The following is a 24,003-nucleotide window of genomic DNA, read 5'->3' on the forward strand; positions in this document are numbered from 1 at the left end:
CAGACTTTCTAACAACTCAATTACAAGCATAATACAAATCGGCAATCAAATAGAAACATTTAGCTACTACACTATATTATAGTAAACCTCGATGAGTTTGCGATGAGCTTGGCTCAATTACTAGCAAAAATTTTCAGTCACGTAAATAGTGATTAAAGGTTTGGTGTATTTTTCCATGATCAACTTTAATAAATCTGTGATTTTATAAAAATCTAAAAGCAATCAAGATTCATAAAAGGGGACCAAATCTGGCTAAATAACAAATCATCACAGTTTAATCGAAGGCAGCCTGATCCTCTGTCATATAACAGCTTTTTTTGCTTTTATCTCCTTCTTATTTGGAAAGTTTTGTTATAGATTAGGTGAAAGAACTCCTGCGAGAACATGGCTGGGGCAAGTACAGAAAATGAGGAGGAGTTTATTCCTAGGACAGTTACCAGTACAGAGGAGGTCCTGATAAAGTGTCAGTGTTGGGTAGAGAAAGATGGAGAGGAGCGTCTAGCTGAGATACTTTCTATTAATGCTCGTGTCAGTCCCTCTAAATTCTATGTGCACTACGTGAACTTCAATAAACGTTTAGATGAATGGGTGATTGGCGATAGGATAAACTTGGAGAAAGAGGTACTCTTTCCACGTCCAAAGAGGAAAAATGATGAAGAAACCGGTACTAAAAAGAAGAAGCAAAAGCAGAATAAACTCAAAAAGGGAAATACCACGCCTCTGCCTCTCGAGTCTGATGCAAAGTTCTCAGAAGGTGGTGATAACAGTGATGTTATGGATTTAGATAATTTGAATGTTAGAGGGTTGAAAGATGAAGATATATCGCGCGAAGACGAGATAAAGAAGCTAAGAACATCGGGTTCTATGATACAAAATCCTCATGAAGTGGCACATGTCAGAAACCTTTCGAAAATTATCATGGGAAAATATGAAATAGAGCCATGGTACTTTTCTCCTTATCCAATAGAGCTCACTGATGGAGATGAAGTATATATTGATGATTTCACCTTACAGTATTTCGGCTCGAAGAAACAATACGAGAGATATAGAAAGAAGTGTACGCTACGGCACCCGCCAGGAAACGAAATATATCGAGATGACTATGTATCATTTTTTGAGATAGATGGTAGAAAACAAAGGACATGGTGTAGAAACCTTTGTTTACTATCCAAGTTGTTTCTAGACCACAAAACACTTTACTATGATGTTGACCCGTTCCTATTTTACTGCATGACAAGAAGAGATGAGTTGGGTCACCATCTTGTCGGTTATTTCTCTAAGGAAAAAGAATCTGCTGATGGATATAATGTCGCCTGTATTTTGACATTACCTCAATATCAAAGAATGGGTTATGGTAGACTCTTAATTGAATTCTCGTACGAGCTTTCAAAAAAAGAAGGAAAAGTTGGCTCTCCAGAAAAACCGCTCTCTGATCTAGGTCTACTTTCATACAGAGCATATTGGTCTGATGTATTAATTACTCTTCTTATTGAACATGGGAAGGAAGTGACTATCGACGATATTAGCTCTATGACTTCTATGACAACCACAGATATTTTACACACTTTGAAAACTCTCAATATATTAAGGTACTACAAAGGTCAACATATAATATTCATAAATGATGCGATATTGGAAAGATATAATAAGCTAAAAAACAAGAAGAGAAGGTCTATTGATGCCGAAAAGCTCCTCTGGAAGCCACCAATTTTCACCGCATCGCAATTAAGATTTGCATGGTGAGACATAAAATAAAGAATGAGCTTAGATATTCGCGCATAATTCCAGTATGTCTTTATAAAGTAATATTTAGTTTCATATATAGAAACAGTTTGTAATAATACATCTAATGATATCCACGTTTTGAAATAATTAATTTTATCCAACTATTTCAAAATCGACACCCCCATAACCGTAATCATCTCTATGATCCATGTAGACTTTTTTCAGTTCTTCAATATAAAGTTCATGGTAGTAATCTACTAATTTGGGATCAGGTTCATCTTGTTGCTCTTTTACATGTATAGGTTTACCTACGACAACATTAAGCGGAGCCCTAAAAGGTAATAATCCGAAATCATAGTTAAATAAACCTCTTGCATAGAATATAGGTATAGTGAATCCGAAATTCTCTTTTACCCAAAGTTGAATTCTTCTAATGATTGATGTTTCATTAGTGGACAGAATATTGTAACAGTCATTTTCTCCAAATGTGTACACAGGTACCAAGCTTACATTACCTGCTTGTAAAGCGAGTTTGATGAAACCTTTCCTTTTATTTAAAATTAACCCAGAGGTCCCTGGAATACTAATTAACGATTCGCGAGCTCCACCAACAACAATACAAATGGATTGATCGTTTCCGAGCACCTTTAAAGCATTTTTACGAGATACTGATGAAATACCCACCGACAAGAGGTAGTCTCTGTAGAATGGTATATGGAATTGATTCACTAATGTCAATAAAGAGATAGGAATGCCCGGGAATTTTTTTGAGAAATCACAACCTTCTGTACCAAAGGCACCAAAGGAGCCTAACGCACCGATGCCATGCGGATGGTACCCAAATATGTATTTGGGTCCTGTACGCTTATAGCCATGTGAGTAAATAGCATTTTTCTTAAAGGTGTTAATCCTTATCTGCGTTGGCCACAATCTGAGCTTGTAGTACTCCTGTATTTTTTTATCTTCCTGATCTTCGGAACAAGGTGTAAATGTAGGCTCCAAATCCACTGTCTTAGTCAACCTCACGGGGAAATACTCTGCGTAGTACTTCCAAATCCTTAGAGAACGTACCCAAGGAGAGTATCTATATACAACTCCACCATTACCAGCAGTACGATCAGTAAAGAAATATATTAAGTATGGTATTACCACAATCCACGTGAATGGATTAGAAAAGATAAACAAAGAAATGATACTGAAGAGAACAAACGAGGATATATGCCAAGCAACCGCCAGAGTCTGGAGCCTATTTTCCATAGGTGTCGAAAGAGAACAGCAGTTGCTGAGCCTAGGCTTCTTTAACGGTTTCACAACCTTTATATCCTTAGTCTTTTCCTCCACAATATTTGGAGAACCGTCATCACTCGACTCATCCTGATCAAGTCTATCCGAAGATTTACGTCTAATGGTTCTAAACCTCAACACGTTATCAATTATCCCCATCAAAAGCAAAAAACAGCAACTATCAATATTAAATAAATAAGAAGAAATGCCCTTTATTCTATTGTCTTATTTTTCGAACGAACTCCGTCAGTCTCTCGAGAAAATGTTATATAAATCAAATAATTTGAAAAGTGAAAGAACAATTAAATCAAATCGATATACTATTTCCAATGATTTAGCCAGATGACTCCAATACTAAATAAACCCCGTTGGCCCTTTTTCACCGAGGTTGCCTTTCTTATATACTTATTTACTATTTTTCCTTCCTTTCTTTCTTTTTTTTGTTTGTGGCACCCTTTAAAATTATTCAAACTTTGAGCTCATCGAGCTTTTTGGAGAAAGTCAATTGATCACGTGAACAATAAATATTAATTAATCATATATAGTCATAACTATTATTATTATTAAATAATATAGCAGTTGCTTATTTTATAGATAACTAAAACAAACTAGAGGTATAAAATGGTTTCTTTGTATAAAGAAGTTCATAAAAAATTACATAATCTATTACTTGACTTGGATGGGTTTAAAAATAATAATAATAATAATAATAAACAAATAAGAAATAGGGAAAAAAGAAATCCTTAAATGAGATTATTTTTTTAAGTGTTTATTCAGCATTTCTTTTTAGATGTTGTTGAATAGGATGGATGGGTTACCTGGCAAGGCAGATTCTACTGCCTTTTGGGCGTTTGGAAGTTCAACTTCTTCGTTGGTGAAAATGTTTGTGGCGACCTTCGCACCGTGGGCAAAGGACAAAACTTCGATTTCTTCAACCTTCAATTGTTGAGCAGCCTTCTTAATGTTGTCGATTGTTGCCTTGATAGTATCTTTCTCGTCAAATAACAATTCTCTGTTAAAGACGGCTTCTGGCGATTCAGTAGTCAAACGTTGTTTTAGCAAAGAGATGAAAGGCATGGCCCTCTTCATCTCCTTAGGGTTAACCTTCTCTCTAATTTGCTTGTTATCATCAAGGGTTTGGTTAGCAAACATTTCACGGACAATTTCGATACAGCCGGCTTGCCATTCTGGGAAGGTGTCAGAGACTAATAAAGTCAACTTAACTGGTTTGCTTTGATCAACTTCAGCACCTTTACCCTTCTTCTTCTTTAGAGCTTGACCTTCAGCTTCTCTGATACCTCTTTGTAGAGCTCTGACATACTCCAAACCAGCAAGAATGGATCTGTCAATTGGCTTGGATGCACGTGGGAAGTTGGCAGTTTGAACAGAGCCCTTCTTACCTAGAACTTCACGGTAAATGTAATCAGCAAAATGAGGAGCAATAGGAGCTAACAACAAAGCTTGAGTTTCAATGTAACGTAGAACCAGGTCCTTGTGCATAACACCAGAAGCCTCACGGTAGTAATCTCTAGCAGTTTGGAAATCGAATAGACCGCTCTTTAGGGCATTCTTGTAGTTAGTCAATTCGTATTGCTTGTAGGTTTCTTCGATCAAAGCATTCATTTCATGTTCGTATGCAACGTCAAAGATTTCAGTGATTTCACCAGATCTCAAGTTGTCCAGATCCTTAACAATCTCTTCGGACCATTCCTTCAAGTTAAACAATCTCAGAATAGCAGCATTAGCATTAGATTCATCTAAGTTAGCATCTTCAACGGTATCACCAGCGTCGGCCAATGCAATACGAGAAGCATCTGCACCGAATTTTTCAACAATTTGTTCCAAAGTCATGAAGTTACCAGTAGATTTAGACATCTTAGCATTGTTCAACATCAAGTGACCATTGGCTCTAATACCCTTTGGCCAGAACTTCTTTGGGAACAAAGCAACATGGTTGTAAATGAAAAAGGTTAAATGGTTTGGAATCAAATCCTTACCAGAGATAGAAACATCTAATGGATAGAAGTATTCAAATTCTCTTCTTAGAATTTGTAGAGATCTCAATGGAATGTCAGTCTTGATGTCATCAGTATGTTGGAAGATGTAGTCGAAAACTTCGTCAGTCATTTCATCGGCCTTAATGTTCAAAGGTCCAATCTCGTTACCGTAATAGTCCTTGAACAATAAGTGAGCAATTGTGTAGAATGCTTGGTAAATAGTAGAATCAGATAGAGATTCGACCAAGTATTTAGCATCCCATGGTAGTTTAGTACCTAGACCATAAGTACGAGAAACTGCCCAGTTCTTCAACCATCCCAAAACACCCTTGAATGCGTGGTTAACCTCAGGAGCAAAAACTTCCATTTGGTTCAAACATTCTTCAGCTTGAGCTCTCCAAGCTTCCTCACCATAGTCCAAGTACCATTGGTCTTCCAAGGAAACAATACATTCGTCACCGGAACGGGAGACAACCAAAGATTCTGGTTCATTATATACAAAAGCTTCACCACCCTTAATCATATCTTCCTTAACCTTGTTCTTAGCAACTTCAACCTTGTCACCCTTGTATTTTCCGTAGATCATGGTACCGTTGTAGAAATCTTCCTTGTATGCAATTTTCTTAGCTTCGGCCAACTTGTTGGTATCCTTTGGAGATTGAATCTTCATTTCTTCACATAGAGCCTTAGCCGTCAAGTTACCGTACTTCTCTGTTTCAATGATTGGAATCATTTCCATGTCAATCCAGGATGGATCAATACCGTAGTATTCATGTTTATTTATCAAGTCCTTAACAGTCATGTAATCATCTGGAGAGTTAGTTGGAACACATGTAACGACACCAGTACCCTTAGTAGCAATAACAGTTTCCATCGGTAGGATTCTTAATTCCTTGTATGGGGTCAATGGTGCGTGTATCTTTGTACCAATCAAAGCCTTACCGTTAATCACTGCAACTGGGGTATAATCACCTCTCTTTGGGGTCAATTTTTGGTATGACATGTTTTTGAAGGCACGCTCAGTAGTAATGTAGTAACAGTCACCAGCATCAAAAATACCATAGTCAATTTTAGGAGACACGAAACAACAGATTTGACCGTACATGGTTTCTGGTCTCAAAGTGGCAGCAACGAAGTAAACTCTCTTGCTGACATCAATCTTATCGTTGGCATCAATTACCTTCTTGGCTTCTGGGGCGAACTCTGTAGCTTCAATCTTGATACCTACATATTCTTGTGGAGTGACACCTTCACCAGACTGTCTATCGTGGTCCATACATGGTTGACCGTCCTTTTCAGAGTAGATAGTGTAACGTTCACCGAACTTAATCTTACCAAGGGCCTTTAATTTGTTCATTTGCCATCTGATGAAGGCATCATAGTAAGGGTTTTCATCTGTCGTAATGTAGGAACGTCTCCAATCGACACGGGCACCAATAGAACTACAGTCAGACTCACATAGAGGTGGGAAGTATGTCAACCAGTACTTGGCATCAGCAAAGTTGTAAACTTCTTCTCTTGGGATACCTAGTTGCAACATAATTTCAAATTGATATTTACCACGGCCCTTCTTTGCGGCAGCCTTAGACTTCTTAGCCTTGAATTTCGTGACATCTTCAGATTCAGCTTGCTTAACCTCTTCTTCTTCTTCTTCCTCAACTGGAACATTGCTGTAGTCCTTGCCAAACAACTCAGCTTCTCTCTTCAACTTGTCTGCACAAGCAAGGATTGGCATACCAGTACAGTGGAAACCCAATGGGAAAAGAGCCTTCTTACCATTCATTCTCTCAAAACCAATGGAAAACTCAACCTTGGACAAAGTGAAGCAATGACCAGCGTGCAAAACACCGTTCATGTATGGGTAAGCCATAGAACTCATAAACTTTGGATACTTCTTGTGCAATTCTTCAGTACTCATGGTAATTGGCTCATCATCAATAGATGGCGCATCTAACTCGAATTGGTGCTCTTCAGCCCAAATCTTCTGGTACTTCTTCTCAATAGCAATCAATGCATCTCTACGAGCAGTGTTTTCAAGGACTAAACCCTTCTTATCTTCACTCATATTTGGGTAAAGGATTTTATATTACTTCTATTACTAGAGGGCGGCTACTTCAACTGAATTTCTAATTAAAATGGAAACAATTGAATGAGATCAATACGAAATTAAACCTTTACTATTATGTAAAAACAGTCATTTTGACAAACCAAAATTTTTTTTCTTCAATGGGAACGTCGAAAATTTTTTTTAGCTTGCGCGTCCTTCCTGCAAGCTTTCTTCATTAATGAAAAAATATGTCATCCGAGCTGAATTCTTGCCGATACCGGTTTGATTGTAGTATTTTATGGTTATTAAGTAGTTTTGATATATATTACAATTGCCGTAGTTTAAAAATGCTTATCTTTATTGTACAGAGTTAAAATAATAATAATAAAGAAAAAGAGTACAAAGTTATATAACACCGGACCAATGAAAAACAGTAAGTCTATAAAATCAGGAAACAGTCCAACCTCTTACTAAATAAAAATGATAGTCATAATAACAATAATGAATGCGAGAATTTTCTTTTTTTATATTTCAGATATCAAATCCGCGATCTCTTAGTTTCTTCATAGTCCAAATCCATGTGGATGCGGCATCATCTACGTTGTTTGCGACATAGCTACACCGTGACTCCAGGCCACCTGTTGTGTAGTATTTGCCGTTGTCTGTAGCTGGTGAGAGTTCTGGTGACAAAGCACATTTCAAAGTTGATATACTGCCTTGTTCATTGGAGACACCGAACAGATATCCTACAACTTGGAATAACAGCCAGAAGAAAATACCGACAATCGGTAGTCTTGTCCAGTAGCTGAACAGGTTCGTGTTCATGACGAGTCCCGGATGTACGCTAACAAATAGAACGTCTGAGTATTTGATAGACAGCATCTTGGTATACTGAATGGAGGCAGTCTTGGTCATTGCGTATCGAAGCCATGTGAAAATCATGTTAGGATGGTAGTTCCATGTCTCCTCGAGAGACCAGTACTTGAACTCAATGTGATGCCCCAATGAGGATAGCGTGATAACCCTACCGCTACAGCTTCGCAGCACAGGTAAAAGTTTCATAGTTAACAGGAAATGTGCAATGTAATTAGTCTGCATTTGTACCTCAAACCCATCCTTAGTAACTTCATACGGTACCGCCATGACGCCTGCATTATTAACCAGTACGTCCAGGTGCGACTCCAGCCTCATAATCTTCAAAGCGGTCCGTTCAACACACTTCAGGTCCGTTAGATCAAGATGTAGATACTGTATAGTACCCAGGTGTCGTACCACACGCTTGTCATCCCCCAGGTGGTCCAAGTAATCATTATGCCTCTTCACAGCCTCCTCTATGATGTTATCTATGGCACGATTAACTTTGTGGGAGTTCCGTCCACACACATAAACTTTGAAACCATGCATATATAAGTGCAGCACAGTGTACCATCCTATGCCACTGTTACCTCCGGTAACCACCGCCACTTTATTCGCCGATACATCGTAGTACGGAAGCGTACTAGGATCGAACATCTCTATTTTCCCTACTTGTAGATACTATTTTTTTTATATAAGTTGAATATGATAGAATACTACACTATGCTCTAATAATATGATCGAAAAATGTAAAATACAGACTCATTTTTAAAAAAGAAGTCATCGCACAAGATTTATTTATTATGCACAGTGGCCTCATCGGCAAACGCTAGTTTTATGAAAATTTTACCAGGCATGTGATGTTTTCGTAGTATAGTACCTAAATCGTACAACACTATCAAACATGTGATACGCCTCCTCATGAGTTTAGAGATGAGCTCTTTTGTTGACAACTACATGGCATAAAATAGCGTTAGGTCACGCAATTATCTTGATGACGTACGTCTATTAATATCTACGGCTACTCCAAATCCGATTTCATTTCTATATTACTGGTGCAGTTTTTTAATTTTTATATTTTTATCCTTCTCATTATTTTCTTTTAATAATAAAAATCAAAGCCTGTTTTGTATTGTAAATTATAAAAAATAAAAATGGTTGCCAGAGAGAAAAAGAAAAAAAATTACTACGAAATGACGTATTTGTGCAAGGAATATCAAAAGCTGATAGAAGTTAGTTGGCTTCTTTCAGGTACAATTGAGAATAATTTTTTTTATTTTTGTTGAGTTCTCCACCTTTCTTCCCTTCTGAATATACCATACAATGCGTATAGTAAATTATTTTTATACTTTATTATATATAGTGTTTTAATACAGCCTATTTGTGCTATTGGCTATCCTGCCAATTGTGCTTCTACTTTTCGTGGATTTTATATATTTAGCCGTTCTTCAGTTATTTTTCGACTTTTCGCGTTTAATATATCTCTTTTTGTACAGCTGTTTCTAACGGAGAGAGTAGGTGGATATTGGGTGCCTGTGCAACCGTTCCGCTCAACACGCCAAAAAATCTCGAAAAAATTAAGGGAAGACGCGAATTGTATTGAAAAACAAAAACAAACCGAATAGCAAAAAGTTCAATAATTAAGGATTTACTCTTAACAATTTGTTAGTTAAATGAATATTGAATAGCACTATGACCAGTCGGCTGTCAAATATTTTCGATTATATTCTTTCTATTGCGCTTCTTTAATTATAATCATCGGTTTTTCGTGTTTTTTTGTTATATCGTCAATATGTTTTCAAAAAAAAATGTAAATTTCTGGATTGATATAAATATATATATATAAATAATATTTTATATTCTTAAGAGTTTAATCAGTTTTTTTTTCTTTCTGTTCAAAAATTCCATTTTCTAATTTTAGACATTGCGTCATTTATTCATTTTTTCTTTTCTGTTTAAATTCTATTTTTATTTCTATTACTCCAGGTATATTTAAGATAGTACACTAACAATTACAAAAGCTTTTAGGAATTTCTTCTAAATAAAAAAAAAAACAAAAGTTATTTAAATAACTGGATTATAACAAAATACCAACCAATAATATCTATATTTTATTTATTTTGATTTCACGTTCAAAAAACATTAAAATATACAAAAAACAACAACTACAACTATTCTATTGAGCCATAGATTAAATTAGGTCTCGTCCATTCCTTATCTTTTATTAAGAAAAAAAAATATTAAACTTCCAAAATATTCCTTTTAAGAATATAAATCGATTTTTTGAAACAATTCTATCGCTATACCAAAAATAAAGATAAACAAAATGCAAATTAAGTACTTATCAGCTTTCGCTTTCGCCATTTCCACTGCTGCTGCTCAATATTCTAACAGCTCCTACTATGCTTCTTTCGTCAAGGCCCCAATGGCCCCAAGAAGCTCAAGTAAGATTGACATTGAAACATCTTCTCTACCACTATCTGAATCCAGAGGCCCTACTACCACTTTGCAACCATCTCCTTCTATCATTGCTTCTGAAACTGTCATCACCCACGCCGATGAGACTACTACTTACTACGAAACCTCTACCATCTATGCTACTGTATACAAGAGCATTTGGAACACAGAGCCTGTCACCGAATCTACTAACACTGAGTCTGCTATCACCGAGTCTGCTAACATAGCCGCAAACTACATTGAAGCCTCTTCTCAAGTTGCTGATTCTGACGATACAGTTAAAGTAGTTACAGTTACAGTTACCGAAACCAACAGTAACGGTGAAGAGGTCGTTGTAACAACTACCGTTAACCAAGGTAAGAATGTTCAACCAAGCGGTACTATTATCTCTTCCGACGGTTCGTCCATCACTTCTACTTCAACTATTACATCTACTCTATTTGTTACTGTCCGCCAAACAGCTGTCAGTGTCAACGGTACTAACGCACCAATGGGTAAGGAATTGAAGGATATCAACGCCGTTACTTCCTCCTCAGACGCAATTCCAACCTGTGTCCCAGTTACCGTTACTGATACAGTTACCAACACAGTCACTGACACCGTCACCGAAACCCCATCCCCATCCATCCAATATATCACTGTTACTGTTTCTTCTAACCCATCTAACTCTACTTTGCCATTCCCAGCTACTAATGGTTCTCTACCATTAAATGGTACCTTGCCTGCTAACGATACTGTAACTGCTAACTAAATTAAAATTATTTGATTGAATTTTTTTGCCTTTCTGGACTAAAATTTCATTCAAATAGTTAAATATTTACTTGCAATTACAAAGTGCTATATGTTAGATGATTCTTCAATACCCTTATTTGCTACACCATGGAGTAACTTGACAGTAAATCAGGCTTAAACGTTTCAACATTTATTTTTATTTTATTATATTTCCTCTTATTTTTTTGTTACCTCAGCATTTTCTAATATTTTAATTTTGGATATATTTCCAGCAGCTCCATATATTGGCGAATAATAACACTGCTCATCGATACCCTATCAAGCTCTTTAATTGGCGGTGCATCTATCTTGATCTCTAGTACGTCGCATCGAACAACCAATTTTTGAATACTCTGTTATGTCGTCTAATTAAGTCCTCTAACTGCCTAGTTTCTTATCAAAGAAATTCTTTTAAGATTAATAGGACCATGATTTATACGTTTTATTATATATACTTTTAAATAAATTTTTTATAAAAAAATAAAAAAAACTAAAATAAATTAAAAAATTCCGTATCTATAAAATAAGTACATAAACTAGCTAGAATAACTAGTACTATTGAGTGGCAATCTGCCTGTTATCCAAAGTTTTTATCTGTTTCACTATGGCTACTGCTTGGTCAACCAAATCTTCATACTGTAAGATAATTCCCAAATTTGCTTGGATTAATTGTGTAGCTTCCTGCGCCTTTCCAATATTCCTAAGAGCCTCAACCAATAGTATGACAGTCTTCGAAGCAGAATAGGAGTCTCGATTATCTACAGCCTTGTCAAGTAATTTTTCGATTAGTGGAATAGCTCTAACAGATGTATGAGTATCTATTAATATCCTAGCCTTTTCTAACTGCAACAGATACAGCCACTTAGAGTTAAAAATATACAAGGAATACTTATCAAGTGAGTCTTCAATTAACTTGATTGCTGATGAATACTCCCCCACCGAGATAAGGTATTGCACATTAAGTAGTATAACGTCTAAGCGATGCTGAAAGGATAGACAAGCTACCTTTTTACTGGAGAGAAAACTATTAACGATTTCGTATTGTCTATCCTTTAGGGCCTCAATGGTACCATTTAAGGATGTTTGAAAATTATTATCATTTTTCTCGTTAGATAGTTGACGGTAGGTATTACTTATTGCAAACTGACCATAGTTTCCCCACATGCCAGAGCAGTAATCAAATAGACTAGTGGAACGCGTATGCTTAGTGGTTTCTTGCAATACAATAAACATATACTTTAAAGTGGCCTCAAATACTGTAATGGAGTTAACACTGTTAAACAACGATAACAGGGCATCAAATCGATAGGCATTTTGAAATATTAACGTATTTTCAGTTTCAGGGCTACATTTTAAATACCTTACAATTTGTTCTACTGTGACATAAAACTTATCTGCATATTCTGGATGCTTCTCGATAAAACTAATAACCCAAATCATTATAACATTTAAGGTGGTTGTATCTTTATTTTCTCTAGCAATTTTTGTAGCCTCCTCAAAGGCTTTCATTGCAGAGTCACAATCGTTAAATGCAGCATGGAATGTAGCTAAATAGAGCAAAGAAATGTGGAAACAATTCTCAGAACTCTGAGTCAGTGTGTAGTCAAAATAGTTATGAATAGAATCAAGAGCTTCTTGATATCTATTATCTATTACTGCCATTAGATATCTGAGAAAATAAATGCCTGGGAATTTGGCAATATCGTTAAGCGAAAGCATCCCTAACAATGACTGTATTTCTTTACTACCATAGTGTTTAGAGTTGTATACATTTGTCACTTCCCAATTTAAATATACATTTAATTGATCAGGCGATATTCCTATCTCACATGTACTATCAGCATTTTTCTGCGTGATCATATATTTGAAGAAGTTTATCGAATGTGCATCTTCCTTACTTTCGGTGGTATTTAGTACAACAGTTGAAGTTGAGCTAGGGCTTAAATAATAGAATTCATACCTTTCTTTTTCGGTACTGTAATTCTGAGCAATGGGATCATATTCAAATAACTTCATATAATTTTGAAAGCTCTTCCAAAGCTCTTCTCTATCTTCAAACCCCCCACTAATGTATTTCTTGAAACAATAACGAATGTAAACTCCCAGAACACTCTTCTTAGCTATTTTTTTAACATGATTACTAGTATTTGTTAATTTTTTTGAACTCTTACCTCCTCTAATAAGGCACTCTTTGTCTAAAACCCATACCAAGTTATTGATGAGATCCAGCCCATCAATGTCTCTTAAATGAGAAACTAAAGGTAGTATGATATCATCATGTCCCGTTTCTTCCAGGTATTTTATAACATCTTGGAGAAATGGGAGTACAGGTTGCACTGTATTATCAGTTTTCGGTGCTAATTGAACCAGCAATAAGTCCTCCATGGCATCTTCATAATCAGGTATTAAATGTAGAAAAACAGCAAGTGGAATTTTGATATCCTCAAAGATATACATATATATCAGGACTAGTATTGTAAGATCATATGCTGTTAGCGTATAACTAACTTTTATTCGACAAGTCTCTAACATTTTCACACTATTGTTCTTGTATCGATGATCTTACCAAATATCTAACGGTATCCAAAATTTTAAATTAGTTCGAGATTCCCAACTGTAACACCAAATTTCTTGTATTTCTCATCTAACTTAGTAATTGTTACAATGCTCCTTATATCAGATAAACTCAGATATTACTGTTTTGATGTTTACTATTTTTCATCACCTAAAATTATTTTTTTTATGATAGAGAGTTCGTTATTTTGTGTAATTAAAATAGTAGTTAAAAATAATTTGTAACTAATGTATATGAGTAGTTTCTTTGCATATCCATAGAGTCAATTAAATGTCAAAACAGTAAATAATAAAATATAGACACTATATATTTGATTAATAATAAACAGCTCAAATGGCAACAAAAAAAAAATAAAAAAATAAAAAAAGTCTAAATGCAAAAGTCCAAAAAAATTTGTGAGGATATTCATTCACTCTAGATATCTGAAAGCAGTTAAAATCATTGCATTGGATGGTAGTCGACCGGGAACTGGTAGCAATATTCTAAGTTTCTTTCTTTTCTCGTTGAACTCTGTGACCAAGCCAAACCCTAAAATGGGGGAGCTGAGAACATCCTCTGGAGTAGACTTTCTTGGGGCGTAAGTGATGGCAATCAATGCATATTGAAGGTTGCTACTATCAATAGTGGCGGGAATTAAAGTAGACAAGTCAGTGTTTTCATCTTGAAGAGCTGATTTAGGTTTCCAAATGGTAATCTCAGCAGTGTCACAGCCGATATTGTACGGACTCAGAACTGTCCTTGTGTCCCCATAGAAGTATTCTCTAATTGCTGCCCTTTGTAATGCTCTTATATGAATATCATCTTTTTGGAAAACACCAGTAATTTTCGGTACTCTTAGCAACTTGTCGCCTATTAGGGGCCTCACTACTTTTGAGACTTTTCCGAATATTTCTTTCCCACTTTCATCGTCATTGCACAGAATAATAATATAATCAGCTCGGAACCCCCTGATAGCATTTGTAATTTCCGAGTATTCTTCATCACAATTTTCCAATGGAGGTGTATCAATTATGCATCCAGAACGATGAACCAAGGGATCATTCTGCAACCTCTCTTTTACCACATTCGAGAGTTGATTTACTATAAGTTTATAGTATTCTCGATTATCATTTATATTTTCAAAGCCAAAGTTCTTTATCATGGGTTGCTTGCCGTGTAGTTTAGTTGCACCACTTGTCATGCTTTCCCCCCATCTCGGTAGTTGTGCATCTAATGTACTAGAAACAGGAGTCGCAGTGATGCAGCCTGGTGGAGAGAAAATAGCTTCAACTGGATTCAAATTGATAAATAACGGCTGGTATGGTTTGTGCTTGATGGCATAAGACGCCAGTGTTCTACACAGCGCTGTCTTACCTGTGTTTCGCTCACCAACAACCATAACACGAGGCCCGTCAAAAGTAGAGCTTCTCATTTTCTCTAGTGCAAAATGTAAGTTATATACAACATGTGCTGTCGTGTTAGACACAATAGAGAGCTCCTTTCCATGCAATTGTGCACATTTCCATTCAATCTCAGTCTCTTCCACAGCATATATCCCGAATTTCCAATCCCAAAAACTATAGTCAACGTTATTGGCCAGCTCTGTCCCAAATATTTCAGCTACACCGGAAGTAACCTGCAGGGAAAGTCTGTCATCAACACCAAGTTCAACCCTCCATATGTGATTAGCGGGTATCGTCAATTTATGAGCCTGATTGGCATCTTCGAACAACGTGGGCTCAACTTCGTTCTGCTCCAAACCAGGAAGGATATCAACCTCAGACATTTATGTGTGTATTTATTGCTTCTCTAGATACTCTATCGGTCGGCATTGTCGATCTTACAAAGAACTCTTCGATGTATATACTATATTATTCAATCAATCCCAAATATTTATTGTGTGACAAAAAAAGAAGCATCGCAGAGGGTTTAGAGGAAAGCACTAATCGTTATTTGTGATAACAGTATACATAGTGATAACTACATAACTAATATATATCAAATGTATGGATAATACTATGGTTTTATATGTCGTATATTATTTATTAAACTTACTTCAACAATATTTATATATATATTTTGTGGGCATACATGGTTTTAATCTCTGTTCTTTGCAATATATTTTGGGTCTGATCTAAGGACCCATTCGACCCAGGACCCGTCGTAAAGTTTAACGTCAGGGATCCCTGAATGTTCCAATGCGGTCTTAATGATACAACCGGTTACACCTGTACCACACATAACGATCGTTTGCTTATTCGGATCGTAGTTGTCGCCCAATGCCTTGAAAGCGTCCTGAATTCTAGCTTGCATAGCTGCTGGATCCTGTGGGAACGTCTTGTTGCCATCCTCGAGGACCTCAGTGAAGGGAAGAGGTTGGACACCAGGGATGTGGCCCGAGCTGATATCTGGTCTGGGCTCAGGTGCCTTACCTTCGAACCTATCCAGGGCACGGGCATCATACACGTTATACTTCTGCTTCAACTCCCCAGAGTTCACGAGTTCCATCATTTGTTCATAAGAAACAACACTTTGTCCACGCAAGTCGGTCTCAGAACAGTACTCGGTTGGTGGGTATCCAGACAATGTATTACGCTTAGCAGTGTCGAGTGGGTACCCAAGCTCTTTATACACATTGAAGTTGTTTAATAGGTAAACCTCAGGGTGTCCCAAAGTCACCAAAGTCCACGCACACCTTGGCCCACTGAAGTTCCCAATCCGATCGTACACAACCAACACATCATCCCTTTTCAAACCCAACTGGCTCATCCCCGCATTGAAAGTACTCAAATCAGGAGCCATGTGTGGGAACTCAGTGCTTTTCTCCCTCACCTCATCAATGTCAAAATATACAGCCCCGGGGATACGCTCAACATCCAGAAACTCCTGTTTCCCATCACGCTTCAAATTAGGCAGGTACCATGTAGAATCAACAGGGATAACACGCTTCCCAAGCTTAGGAAACGTCTCAACAAATGCCTTAGGCGTAACTAACTTATATAACATGAATTTCTCTCGATGCCTTTACCTTATTTCGACAAGACTGATCGGTTATAGAAATAGCTTTCCCCTTAGAGTTTGCCTTTATTGCTTATATAGGTATTGATTAAAATTAGAAGGAATACGGTGCAGGTTCGTCTATTACACAGAAACACCCGCACCGATAAGGATTCCTTTCAATTTTTTTTTTGCCAAATTGAAAAATTTCGATGAGCTCATCGATTTTTTTTATATTTGGTATTATGGGAATATTGCTGTATTTGATTCACCAGCAATAATACTCTTTATGGTTTCTGTGCTATATAGTTGTTTCTCCTTATAATAAAACTTACAATACCCTTTCTAAAGTGAGTAATAAAGTAGAATAAAACCAATACCAATACCAAAAACACACAATGCCGTTATCTAAATCTATGTCGAAGATTCAGAAGAATATGAAAGGAAGTGGGAAGAAGATGGTGCATCCCAAGGGTAGAAGGTTTCAACAGCTTACGAGGGCTACTCTGCGTGAGCAAAAGGTTGAGGAGAAGAAGCGTGCGCATAATGAGAAGCGTTCTAACGAGCTTGCGCGAGTGAAGTTTATTCAGGATGTGATCAACTCCGAGAGTTTCAAGTTTCAAAAGAGCTTCTCTCTCGATGAGACCGCTGTCTTCATCGAGCAGTTTGTGAACCGTGATGATGCAGAGCTAGAAGTGTTTAGGAAGAAGCAGCGTAGTAATAGACCTACACCAAACAGACAGCTCCTGTTGGAACAGAAGAAGAAGTTGGAGCTTGAGGAGTTTGAGAAGGGATTCTTGTGTCCAGACCTGTCGGACGAGCAGAGTGTTGTGTTCCTAAGGAACTGGAACGGTTCTTTCGGTGCCTTGCGTAGTTTCAAGATGATAAGAGTAAATAGAGAAGGGAAACAGGTTGTTGGTGGTCACAACAGCTTTTCCGTCTCAGCTCCTCAAGCAGATGTCAACATGGCTGAATAATATGGTAGAATAAAGTTTCTAATTCAATGTAATTTATATACAACTAGTGTACATTAATCGACTAATTCATAAGTATTCATCATCTTAAAGATAAGATATGTGCGACGGTTTCTTTGTAAAATATACATTGAGAAAACCGATGATAGTCTCGAGAGAGTGAAAAAAAAAAAAATTATTTATATTATATTATCAAATCTAATATAAGTATAAGTATTACGCTATTAATAGATAGTATTTATGGAGGCGATGAAATAGTGAAGATTCATTACTCAATTGACTTTATCAAAACAGTTTCTATATAGGTAAAACAGTAAAGTTAATAAGAACAATGGGTCGTGATATTATTAATTTGGACAATGTCTATGAGAATAACCTTGGAATGATGGCTAAGATAGCCAAGGTTGTATATCCTGAGGTACAATTTGAAGACAAATTCTTTAGTGAGCTGTTTCCTGGTAAGAATGATAAGAGGAAAGATGTATTGATGGCGCAGATAGCGTATTACAGTGAAATTCCTGTCGCTACAGTAAAATTGATGATTTTGCAGAAAAAGAAGAGTGATACGTTGAACAAAGGTGTGCATATCCTAATAATGGCTGTATTGGAACAATATAGAGGTCATGGAATTGAGGAGAAGTTGGTACAATACGCTGTAGATCAGTGTAAGAAGAGTCATCAACATAAACTATTTGTGCATGTGCCAGTTAAGGACCAAACTACAATCGAATGGTACACAAACCAAGGGTTTCATCCAGCTGAAACTAAAGGTGAACCAGTAAACTTGAAAACAGGCGAGACTGAGGAAACTATTGCATTGCTCAAGGAAGTAGCATAAGATGTATAATCAGTCATGTCACATACTCGTATTTCCCTAAATTGTTGTCATATTATGTGTGCTAGAACTGTATCCAATCTATAGAAAAGTATTGTAGTGCTTCTTGGTCACTATTGTTGCATTTTTCCCCCCCTTATATCTAGAAGGAGTTATAACTAATTGGTGAAGTATTCGATTTTTATTTTGCTGATTTTGTGTCATATTCACATATCAATAAAATAACAAAATATTGGTGGGAATATTATCCTTATAATATAACAGGATTAGTCATATATAAGACACTATATTATACATAAACGGTTATAAAACTAGGGAAAGCCCCATGTCTGACATATTTCTTTTTATTAAGAAAGACTTTCAGTATTCCAGTATCTAATAAAATGAGGGCTCCACCTCCTCCAAGAAAATCCAAATCAAGATATTTAGCTCCATATTTTATAGATTTGAAGAAAACCTTTAAAATACATAGAATTAAGAAATTCTGGCACAGGAAGGAATTATTTAAAAAGCAATTTCAGAACTTGCAACAAATTTACCAGCAAACTTACAACTCTACAATGGACATATATCCATTTCCAAATGACGTGAATGTTGGTCAGCCAGCTAACTTTACACAGATTTCACCTATTTCTGGCATTCGTGTAGAAGATATGTGCTGCTTAAGTAGCGCAAGAAACACGAAGTCTGCAACAAAGAAACCACTATTAATAGCCTCTTTTCCTAGGGGATGTGATAGATCACCACGAATAAGGGTGCTAAAGAAAAACATGTGGTCATGGTTGCCATTCTGTAAGAGAAAATATAAACTTGCTTTTTATAATAGTGAAATATTTGATCCTCAGCTTCACACTAAAAGTACAGAAATATGTTCTCATAACTGCGCAAACACTATTCAATTAGTGAAGAAATACGCGCAGAAAGAGGCGAACATAAAAATCATTTATCATAATCCAAATATCATCAGTAAAAAGATGTTGGCCAGAGACAAAGACCTTGTCAAGACCCCTGAATTTCTAGAGTTTGAGAATGGGTATTCCATAAGAATTAGTGATTTCAAATCGTTAAGAAGGCGACCGCCAGGAAATGGGCAAAGTAAATACAATTTTACAAGGCATAGTATAAGGTAACTTTCATTGCCAACAAAAAATTAAGAATATATTTTGAGAACATATCTACTTAAATATATGTAAAATTTCCAATCAATACGATGCTTTTATTAAGGGATCATATGTAATCACCTAAACCATAATTTTCTTTGGTATATATTGAAGCTGCATGCTTCAAAACCAATGCAACATTATTAAGCTCCTCTTGGGCACCTTCAAAGTCTTCTTTATAAATGGCATCCCTCACGCCAGGAAAATTCCAGTTATGCAAGTTCTTATTATCCGCATAGAGCGTTGGTCCGAATAGTATATTTTTGTAATTTGGTCTGGATGTCAAACCCTCGGGGGCACACATCCATCTACCTATGGACGAAACTAGTTTATTCCAATTCCATCTATTGTTTGAATATAAAGTAGGTTCTAATCCATTTCTATTATCGACAATGCGAGCCCATTTTTCCTTCCAGTCTGCAGTTTCCTGTCCTAGCCTTTTCCAATGCAACAAAAATTCTATCACTTTATCAAAACGTAACTCTTTTTTGTATGACTGTTCCAAGTCCTTTAACATTCGATCTAGTTCAACTATTAAAGTAGGAATATTAAATGGAATCATAGGCTCGTCGACTAGCTTCAAAACCGAATCAAATAAATATAATAAAAGATTCAGTATTTTTTCTTGATTGTTATTTTGATTCATATAGTCGCGCACTTTATCAAATGTATCAAATTTAGTGTCGACAAATTCCTTTGAATATTCGTAATCTCTTGACATTACAGCCACAGGTATTCCATTAGTTAGATAAGGGGTCCAATCACCATAATCTTGAACCGGTTTTACTTTAGCATCAATGTCCAATCCATTAGCAATAGATTTAAAGAAGTCATACATTAGAGGGTGTGATTGAATATCTAATTTATTGAGATCTTCAAGGTTGACTCCAATCTCTGAAATATCTATCATTGCATAGACTTCGTCTTTTAAAGCTCCTAGTTTCTGTTCTACTAAGGTATGAGAACCTTCGAAATTATAGTCTGAGCCACCAAATGAAATAAAATAAATGTTCCTTAATGGTTTCCAGTTAAACCTGTATTTCATTTCCTGGAACAGTTGAATGAGTGATAACATCATTGATGTTCCGAATGCTGAACTTGTCGCACCATTGTTAATAGAATTCCGTTTTGCTGCTATAACTATTGCTTTATTTGTTTGTTCTTTCCCCTCTATTTTACCAACAAAATCAGAAAATGGTTGAGCCGTCCTAATAATGTTATCCAGTTTAAAATAAATCTGTACACTGCCAGTTTCACCACTATAGTTCTTCTCATCAAGTTTGATCCCTTTATTCTTCAGTAAGCTTAATAATCTATTACCTTGTTTTTTTGATAAAGGCATAGCAGGAATGTTTGGCATTGCATCTGAATAAACTTCGAAATTTTCGTCATATCTCAAATTTGGGTATCTCATCTGAAGTACACCGGCACCATATGGAGTAATTGCAACAGACTTCTGTAAAACCGTATCTTCGTTTCCCATGATTTCTTCAGAGAGGAACAGTACACCCTTTGCGCCATACTTTTGAGCCAGCAACATCTGCTGTCCTACAAACTTATCATATTTTAATAGAAGGATGAAGTTATCCTTCAGTATCCCTTCTTCTTGTAGTTTACGGAGGTCTTTTTCAGAACCTAAGCTACCATATATCAGGCTTGAATCCCGTATTTCGCCATTAGGAGACACAGGACTAAAATTATCTCTGCCCAGATCTATCGAAAATTGGTGTCCATCCTGTGGTTTCACAACTAATCTATTCTTATCTGCATTAGGGTAGCTTGCAAACCCTTGAATCTCCCAATCTCTCAGGAGTTTAATGTTATTGTTCTTCATCGATTGGTAAACGTACTGTCTCATAGCAGTATCACCCTTTGTACCAGACATATGGGGCATACTACTGAGATATTCTAGATCCCTCTCAAACTTAGCCAAGTCTGCAGAGAGACGCGCATATTGTAGGAATACAGCATGATCAGTAAAGGAACCGCGCATCCCTGATACCTGGTCCTCATCGGATTTCGCACCACGTACCATCACGTAATATACCACTAAAGAAACCATAAATATATATATGAAACGACTCAGTATAAATGGATTCCCTACCATAGACAAATAGAAATCAATAGTATCAGAACAAAGATAAATAAACCCAGCCAACGGGTCAATAATCTTCTCTTGTACTGGCATTATCACATTATCATTCAACTGGGTCTTTATCCGTGTAAAATACGTGGCCCCAGTTTCATTTTCATCCCTTTCACCTTCAATATCATCCATAAGCATCGGCTCCATATAACTAGTCTCCATCACCACTTCCTCATCATAACTGGGAGGATCACTAGGCAAAGACAGCATTAATTTTTTGTTTTCTTTCTCTATCTCTGTTTCTCTTTCTCTATCCCTTACCCTAAAATATATTAATCCTTTAAATAGTCTCAATTCTAAACAGTTCAGCTGTATTTAAATACTAATCGATTGTTAATAAGCCTACTTTTGGCTTTAGGCTATTTCTATTTAATTTTTTTTTCTGTTAAAGGCTAAATACGCGATTTTGTAAAAATTTGGCAATTTAGCAATTTATAGTTTTTAGAAAGGCCAATTCACTCTTTACAGCTATTGGTTTTTGAACATACAAAAGGAGAGGATAGCTGATCAAGTTCGAGATAATATATAAGGACAATGAGTGCGATTCGTGGGCTTCGGTCTCCTGGGAGAAGTGGGCAGTCGTTGACGGAGGAGCAGAGACAAGAGATATTTGAGGCGTTCTCGCTGTTTGATATGAATAACGATGGGTATCTGGACTATCATGAGCTTAAAGTTGCTATGCGGGCGCTTGGGTTTGATATGTCAAAGCGAGAGGTGTTAGATCTGATAGAGAAGCACGATGGTGAGAGGAGGAGGCAGATGAAGTACGATGACTTCTTCCAGGAGATGGGAGAACGTATGTTGAAAAGGGATCCCGTTGATGAGATTAAACGTGCGTTCCAACTGTTTGATAAGAATGGGGACAAGAAGATATCTGTACAAGACCTTCGGGCAGTGGCACAAGAGCTTGGGGAGAATCTTACGATGGAGGAGTGTAATGCAATGATCGATGAGTTCGATATGGACGAGGATGGTGCTATTAATGAAGAAGAATTTATCGCAATATGTCTTGACAATTGAGCAAAAAAAAATAACAATACCAAATAACTACTCTCTTTAAACACCTACCCCTCAAAATTGTATACTACTTGTTCACTTTTTACATTATTTGTTTGGTATAATAATATAATAATCCACTGTGTATTTATAACGAATTCAAAAATACAAATTGTAACTTTAAAAACTGTTCAACTGTATATAAAAAAAAGGCTATATAAACAATTGAGTTAAGTTCCTTTAATAATAAAAATGAATTGAAAAATAACATATGAAAATAAGGAGCAATTAAAATTTTGCAAAGTCTTAACCTTGTACATAGCACAATATCAGCAATATAAAACCGTGAGAGTGAGATTTGTAGACATGGGGTGGGAATCAGCTTTGCAACAGTATATTGATCATCCCGACAAATACGGCAAGGACACTGTTATATTCTCTGATTCTAACGCAGTGATAATACACGATGGTTTCCCTAAATCAAAGTATCATTTACTGGTGTTACCGCGGTCTCATCAGATAACAAAGAAGCACCCAACTATAGCATTGACACCACAAGTTAAGGATCAACTATCTGATTACGTACAGAAAGCAATTGACTACATTTACCATAGGTTCTCTGAACAATATAGGACCTCATCTAGGGTGGATGCTTTATATACAGATAAAGCTAGCTTTACTAAAGAATTCATACAGGTCGGTATACATAGCGTCCCATCTATGAATAATCTACATGTCCATGTTTTAACTAGAGATTTTAACTCCGTAAGGCTCAAACACAAGAAGCATTATAATTCCTTCAACACCAAGTTTTTTGTATCTTGGGATGATCTTCCTTTGCAAAGTATACCAGTGCCAAAAACTATCGAGACCAAATACATTAAAAACGAGCCTCTAGTATGCTCCTACTGTAAGAAGGACTTTGGTTCCCAGTTTAAAAGGTTGAAAGACCATCTCGAAGAAGAGTTTGAGAAACATTTTGATCCTATAATATCCATTGATTGATATATTTATGATATGCTTGATGTACATTATGTATACATATACATGACAATAAGGAGATAGTTCTGTTTATATATTTTAAGTATATATACAATTATCTTTGTATTCTTTTCCTATCTCCTTATTATTTGTGTAGGATATAAACATTATCGAAAGGTGAAAATGGGATCAGAGAATTAGTGAGCATTAATGATTAGAAACTA

At 36.3% G+C, this 24,003-nt stretch overlaps 14 protein-coding genes across 14 annotated transcripts; 7 read left to right on the plus strand and 7 right to left on the minus strand.

Annotated features, from left to right (window-relative positions):
- Positions 1-384: 384 nt before the first annotated feature.
- Positions 385-1,743, plus strand: ESA1 (NuA4 histone acetyltransferase complex catalytic subunit ESA1; the record flags this gene model as incomplete). The annotated part of the gene is made up of 1 exon (XM_071054806.1): positions 385-1,743. The coding sequence occupies one exon, from the start codon at positions 385-387 to the stop codon at positions 1,741-1,743; it is 1,359 nt and encodes a 452-aa protein (XP_070909499.1).
- A 135-nt stretch (positions 1,744-1,878) lies between these two features.
- On the minus strand, positions 1,879-3,168 carry DGA1 (diacylglycerol O-acyltransferase; the record flags this gene model as incomplete). The annotated part of the gene is made up of 1 exon (XM_071054807.1): positions 1,879-3,168. One exon carries the CDS (start codon positions 3,166-3,168, stop codon positions 1,879-1,881), a length of 1,290 nt encoding a protein of 429 aa, XP_070909500.1.
- A 627-nt stretch (positions 3,169-3,795) lies between these two features.
- On the minus strand, positions 3,796-7,071 carry CDC60 (leucine--tRNA ligase CDC60; the record flags this gene model as incomplete). The annotated part of the gene is made up of 1 exon (XM_071054808.1): positions 3,796-7,071. The coding sequence occupies one exon, from the start codon at positions 7,069-7,071 to the stop codon at positions 3,796-3,798; it is 3,276 nt and encodes a 1,091-aa protein (XP_070909501.1).
- A 513-nt stretch (positions 7,072-7,584) lies between these two features.
- On the minus strand, positions 7,585-8,565 carry ENV9 (Env9p; the record flags this gene model as incomplete). Its single annotated transcript, XM_071054809.1, has 1 exon — positions 7,585-8,565. The coding sequence occupies one exon, from the start codon at positions 8,563-8,565 to the stop codon at positions 7,585-7,587; it is 981 nt and encodes a 326-aa protein (XP_070909502.1).
- Positions 8,566-10,234: 1,669 nt separating this feature from the next.
- Positions 10,235-11,116, plus strand: SRL1 (Srl1p; the record flags this gene model as incomplete). Its single annotated transcript, XM_071054810.1, has 1 exon — positions 10,235-11,116. The coding sequence occupies one exon, from the start codon at positions 10,235-10,237 to the stop codon at positions 11,114-11,116; it is 882 nt and encodes a 293-aa protein (XP_070909503.1).
- A 575-nt stretch (positions 11,117-11,691) lies between these two features.
- On the minus strand, positions 11,692-13,668 carry APC5 (anaphase promoting complex subunit 5; the record flags this gene model as incomplete). Its single annotated transcript, XM_071054811.1, has 1 exon — positions 11,692-13,668. One exon carries the CDS (start codon positions 13,666-13,668, stop codon positions 11,692-11,694), a length of 1,977 nt encoding a protein of 658 aa, XP_070909504.1.
- Positions 13,669-14,120: 452 nt separating this feature from the next.
- On the minus strand, positions 14,121-15,476 carry CLP1 (cleavage polyadenylation factor subunit CLP1; the record flags this gene model as incomplete). Its single annotated transcript, XM_071054812.1, has 1 exon — positions 14,121-15,476. One exon carries the CDS (start codon positions 15,474-15,476, stop codon positions 14,121-14,123), a length of 1,356 nt encoding a protein of 451 aa, XP_070909505.1.
- A 311-nt stretch (positions 15,477-15,787) lies between these two features.
- TUM1 (thiosulfate sulfurtransferase) lies at positions 15,788-16,696 on the minus strand (the record flags this gene model as incomplete). Its single annotated transcript, XM_071054813.1, has 1 exon — positions 15,788-16,696. The coding sequence occupies one exon, from the start codon at positions 16,694-16,696 to the stop codon at positions 15,788-15,790; it is 909 nt and encodes a 302-aa protein (XP_070909506.1).
- A 389-nt stretch (positions 16,697-17,085) lies between these two features.
- On the plus strand, positions 17,086-17,664 carry TMA16 (Tma16p; the record flags this gene model as incomplete). The annotated part of the gene is made up of 1 exon (XM_071054814.1): positions 17,086-17,664. The coding sequence occupies one exon, from the start codon at positions 17,086-17,088 to the stop codon at positions 17,662-17,664; it is 579 nt and encodes a 192-aa protein (XP_070909507.1).
- Positions 17,665-17,992: 328 nt separating this feature from the next.
- Positions 17,993-18,499, plus strand: NAT5 (peptide alpha-N-acetyltransferase subunit NAT5; the record flags this gene model as incomplete). The annotated part of the gene is made up of 1 exon (XM_071054815.1): positions 17,993-18,499. The coding sequence occupies one exon, from the start codon at positions 17,993-17,995 to the stop codon at positions 18,497-18,499; it is 507 nt and encodes a 168-aa protein (XP_070909508.1).
- Positions 18,500-18,879: 380 nt separating this feature from the next.
- On the plus strand, positions 18,880-19,626 carry OSW1 (Osw1p; the record flags this gene model as incomplete). The annotated part of the gene is made up of 1 exon (XM_071054816.1): positions 18,880-19,626. The coding sequence occupies one exon, from the start codon at positions 18,880-18,882 to the stop codon at positions 19,624-19,626; it is 747 nt and encodes a 248-aa protein (XP_070909509.1).
- A 97-nt stretch (positions 19,627-19,723) lies between these two features.
- Positions 19,724-22,012, minus strand: TRE2 (putative zinc metalloprotease; the record flags this gene model as incomplete). The annotated part of the gene is made up of 1 exon (XM_071054817.1): positions 19,724-22,012. One exon carries the CDS (start codon positions 22,010-22,012, stop codon positions 19,724-19,726), a length of 2,289 nt encoding a protein of 762 aa, XP_070909510.1.
- A 324-nt stretch (positions 22,013-22,336) lies between these two features.
- On the plus strand, positions 22,337-22,822 carry CDC31 (centrin; the record flags this gene model as incomplete). Its single annotated transcript, XM_071054818.1, has 1 exon — positions 22,337-22,822. One exon carries the CDS (start codon positions 22,337-22,339, stop codon positions 22,820-22,822), a length of 486 nt encoding a protein of 161 aa, XP_070909511.1.
- A 342-nt stretch (positions 22,823-23,164) lies between these two features.
- Positions 23,165-23,803, plus strand: HNT3 (DNA 5'-adenosine monophosphate hydrolase; the record flags this gene model as incomplete). The annotated part of the gene is made up of 1 exon (XM_071054819.1): positions 23,165-23,803. The coding sequence occupies one exon, from the start codon at positions 23,165-23,167 to the stop codon at positions 23,801-23,803; it is 639 nt and encodes a 212-aa protein (XP_070909512.1).
- Between the last annotated feature and the right edge of the window lie 200 nt (positions 23,804-24,003).

The sequence above is a fragment of the Nakaseomyces bracarensis genome (genome assembly GCF_045282275.1).
Source record: "Nakaseomyces bracarensis strain CBM3 chromosome Unknown Scaff13_0, whole genome shotgun sequence".
NCBI lineage: Eukaryota > Fungi > Ascomycota > Saccharomycetes > Saccharomycetales > Saccharomycetaceae > Nakaseomyces > Nakaseomyces bracarensis.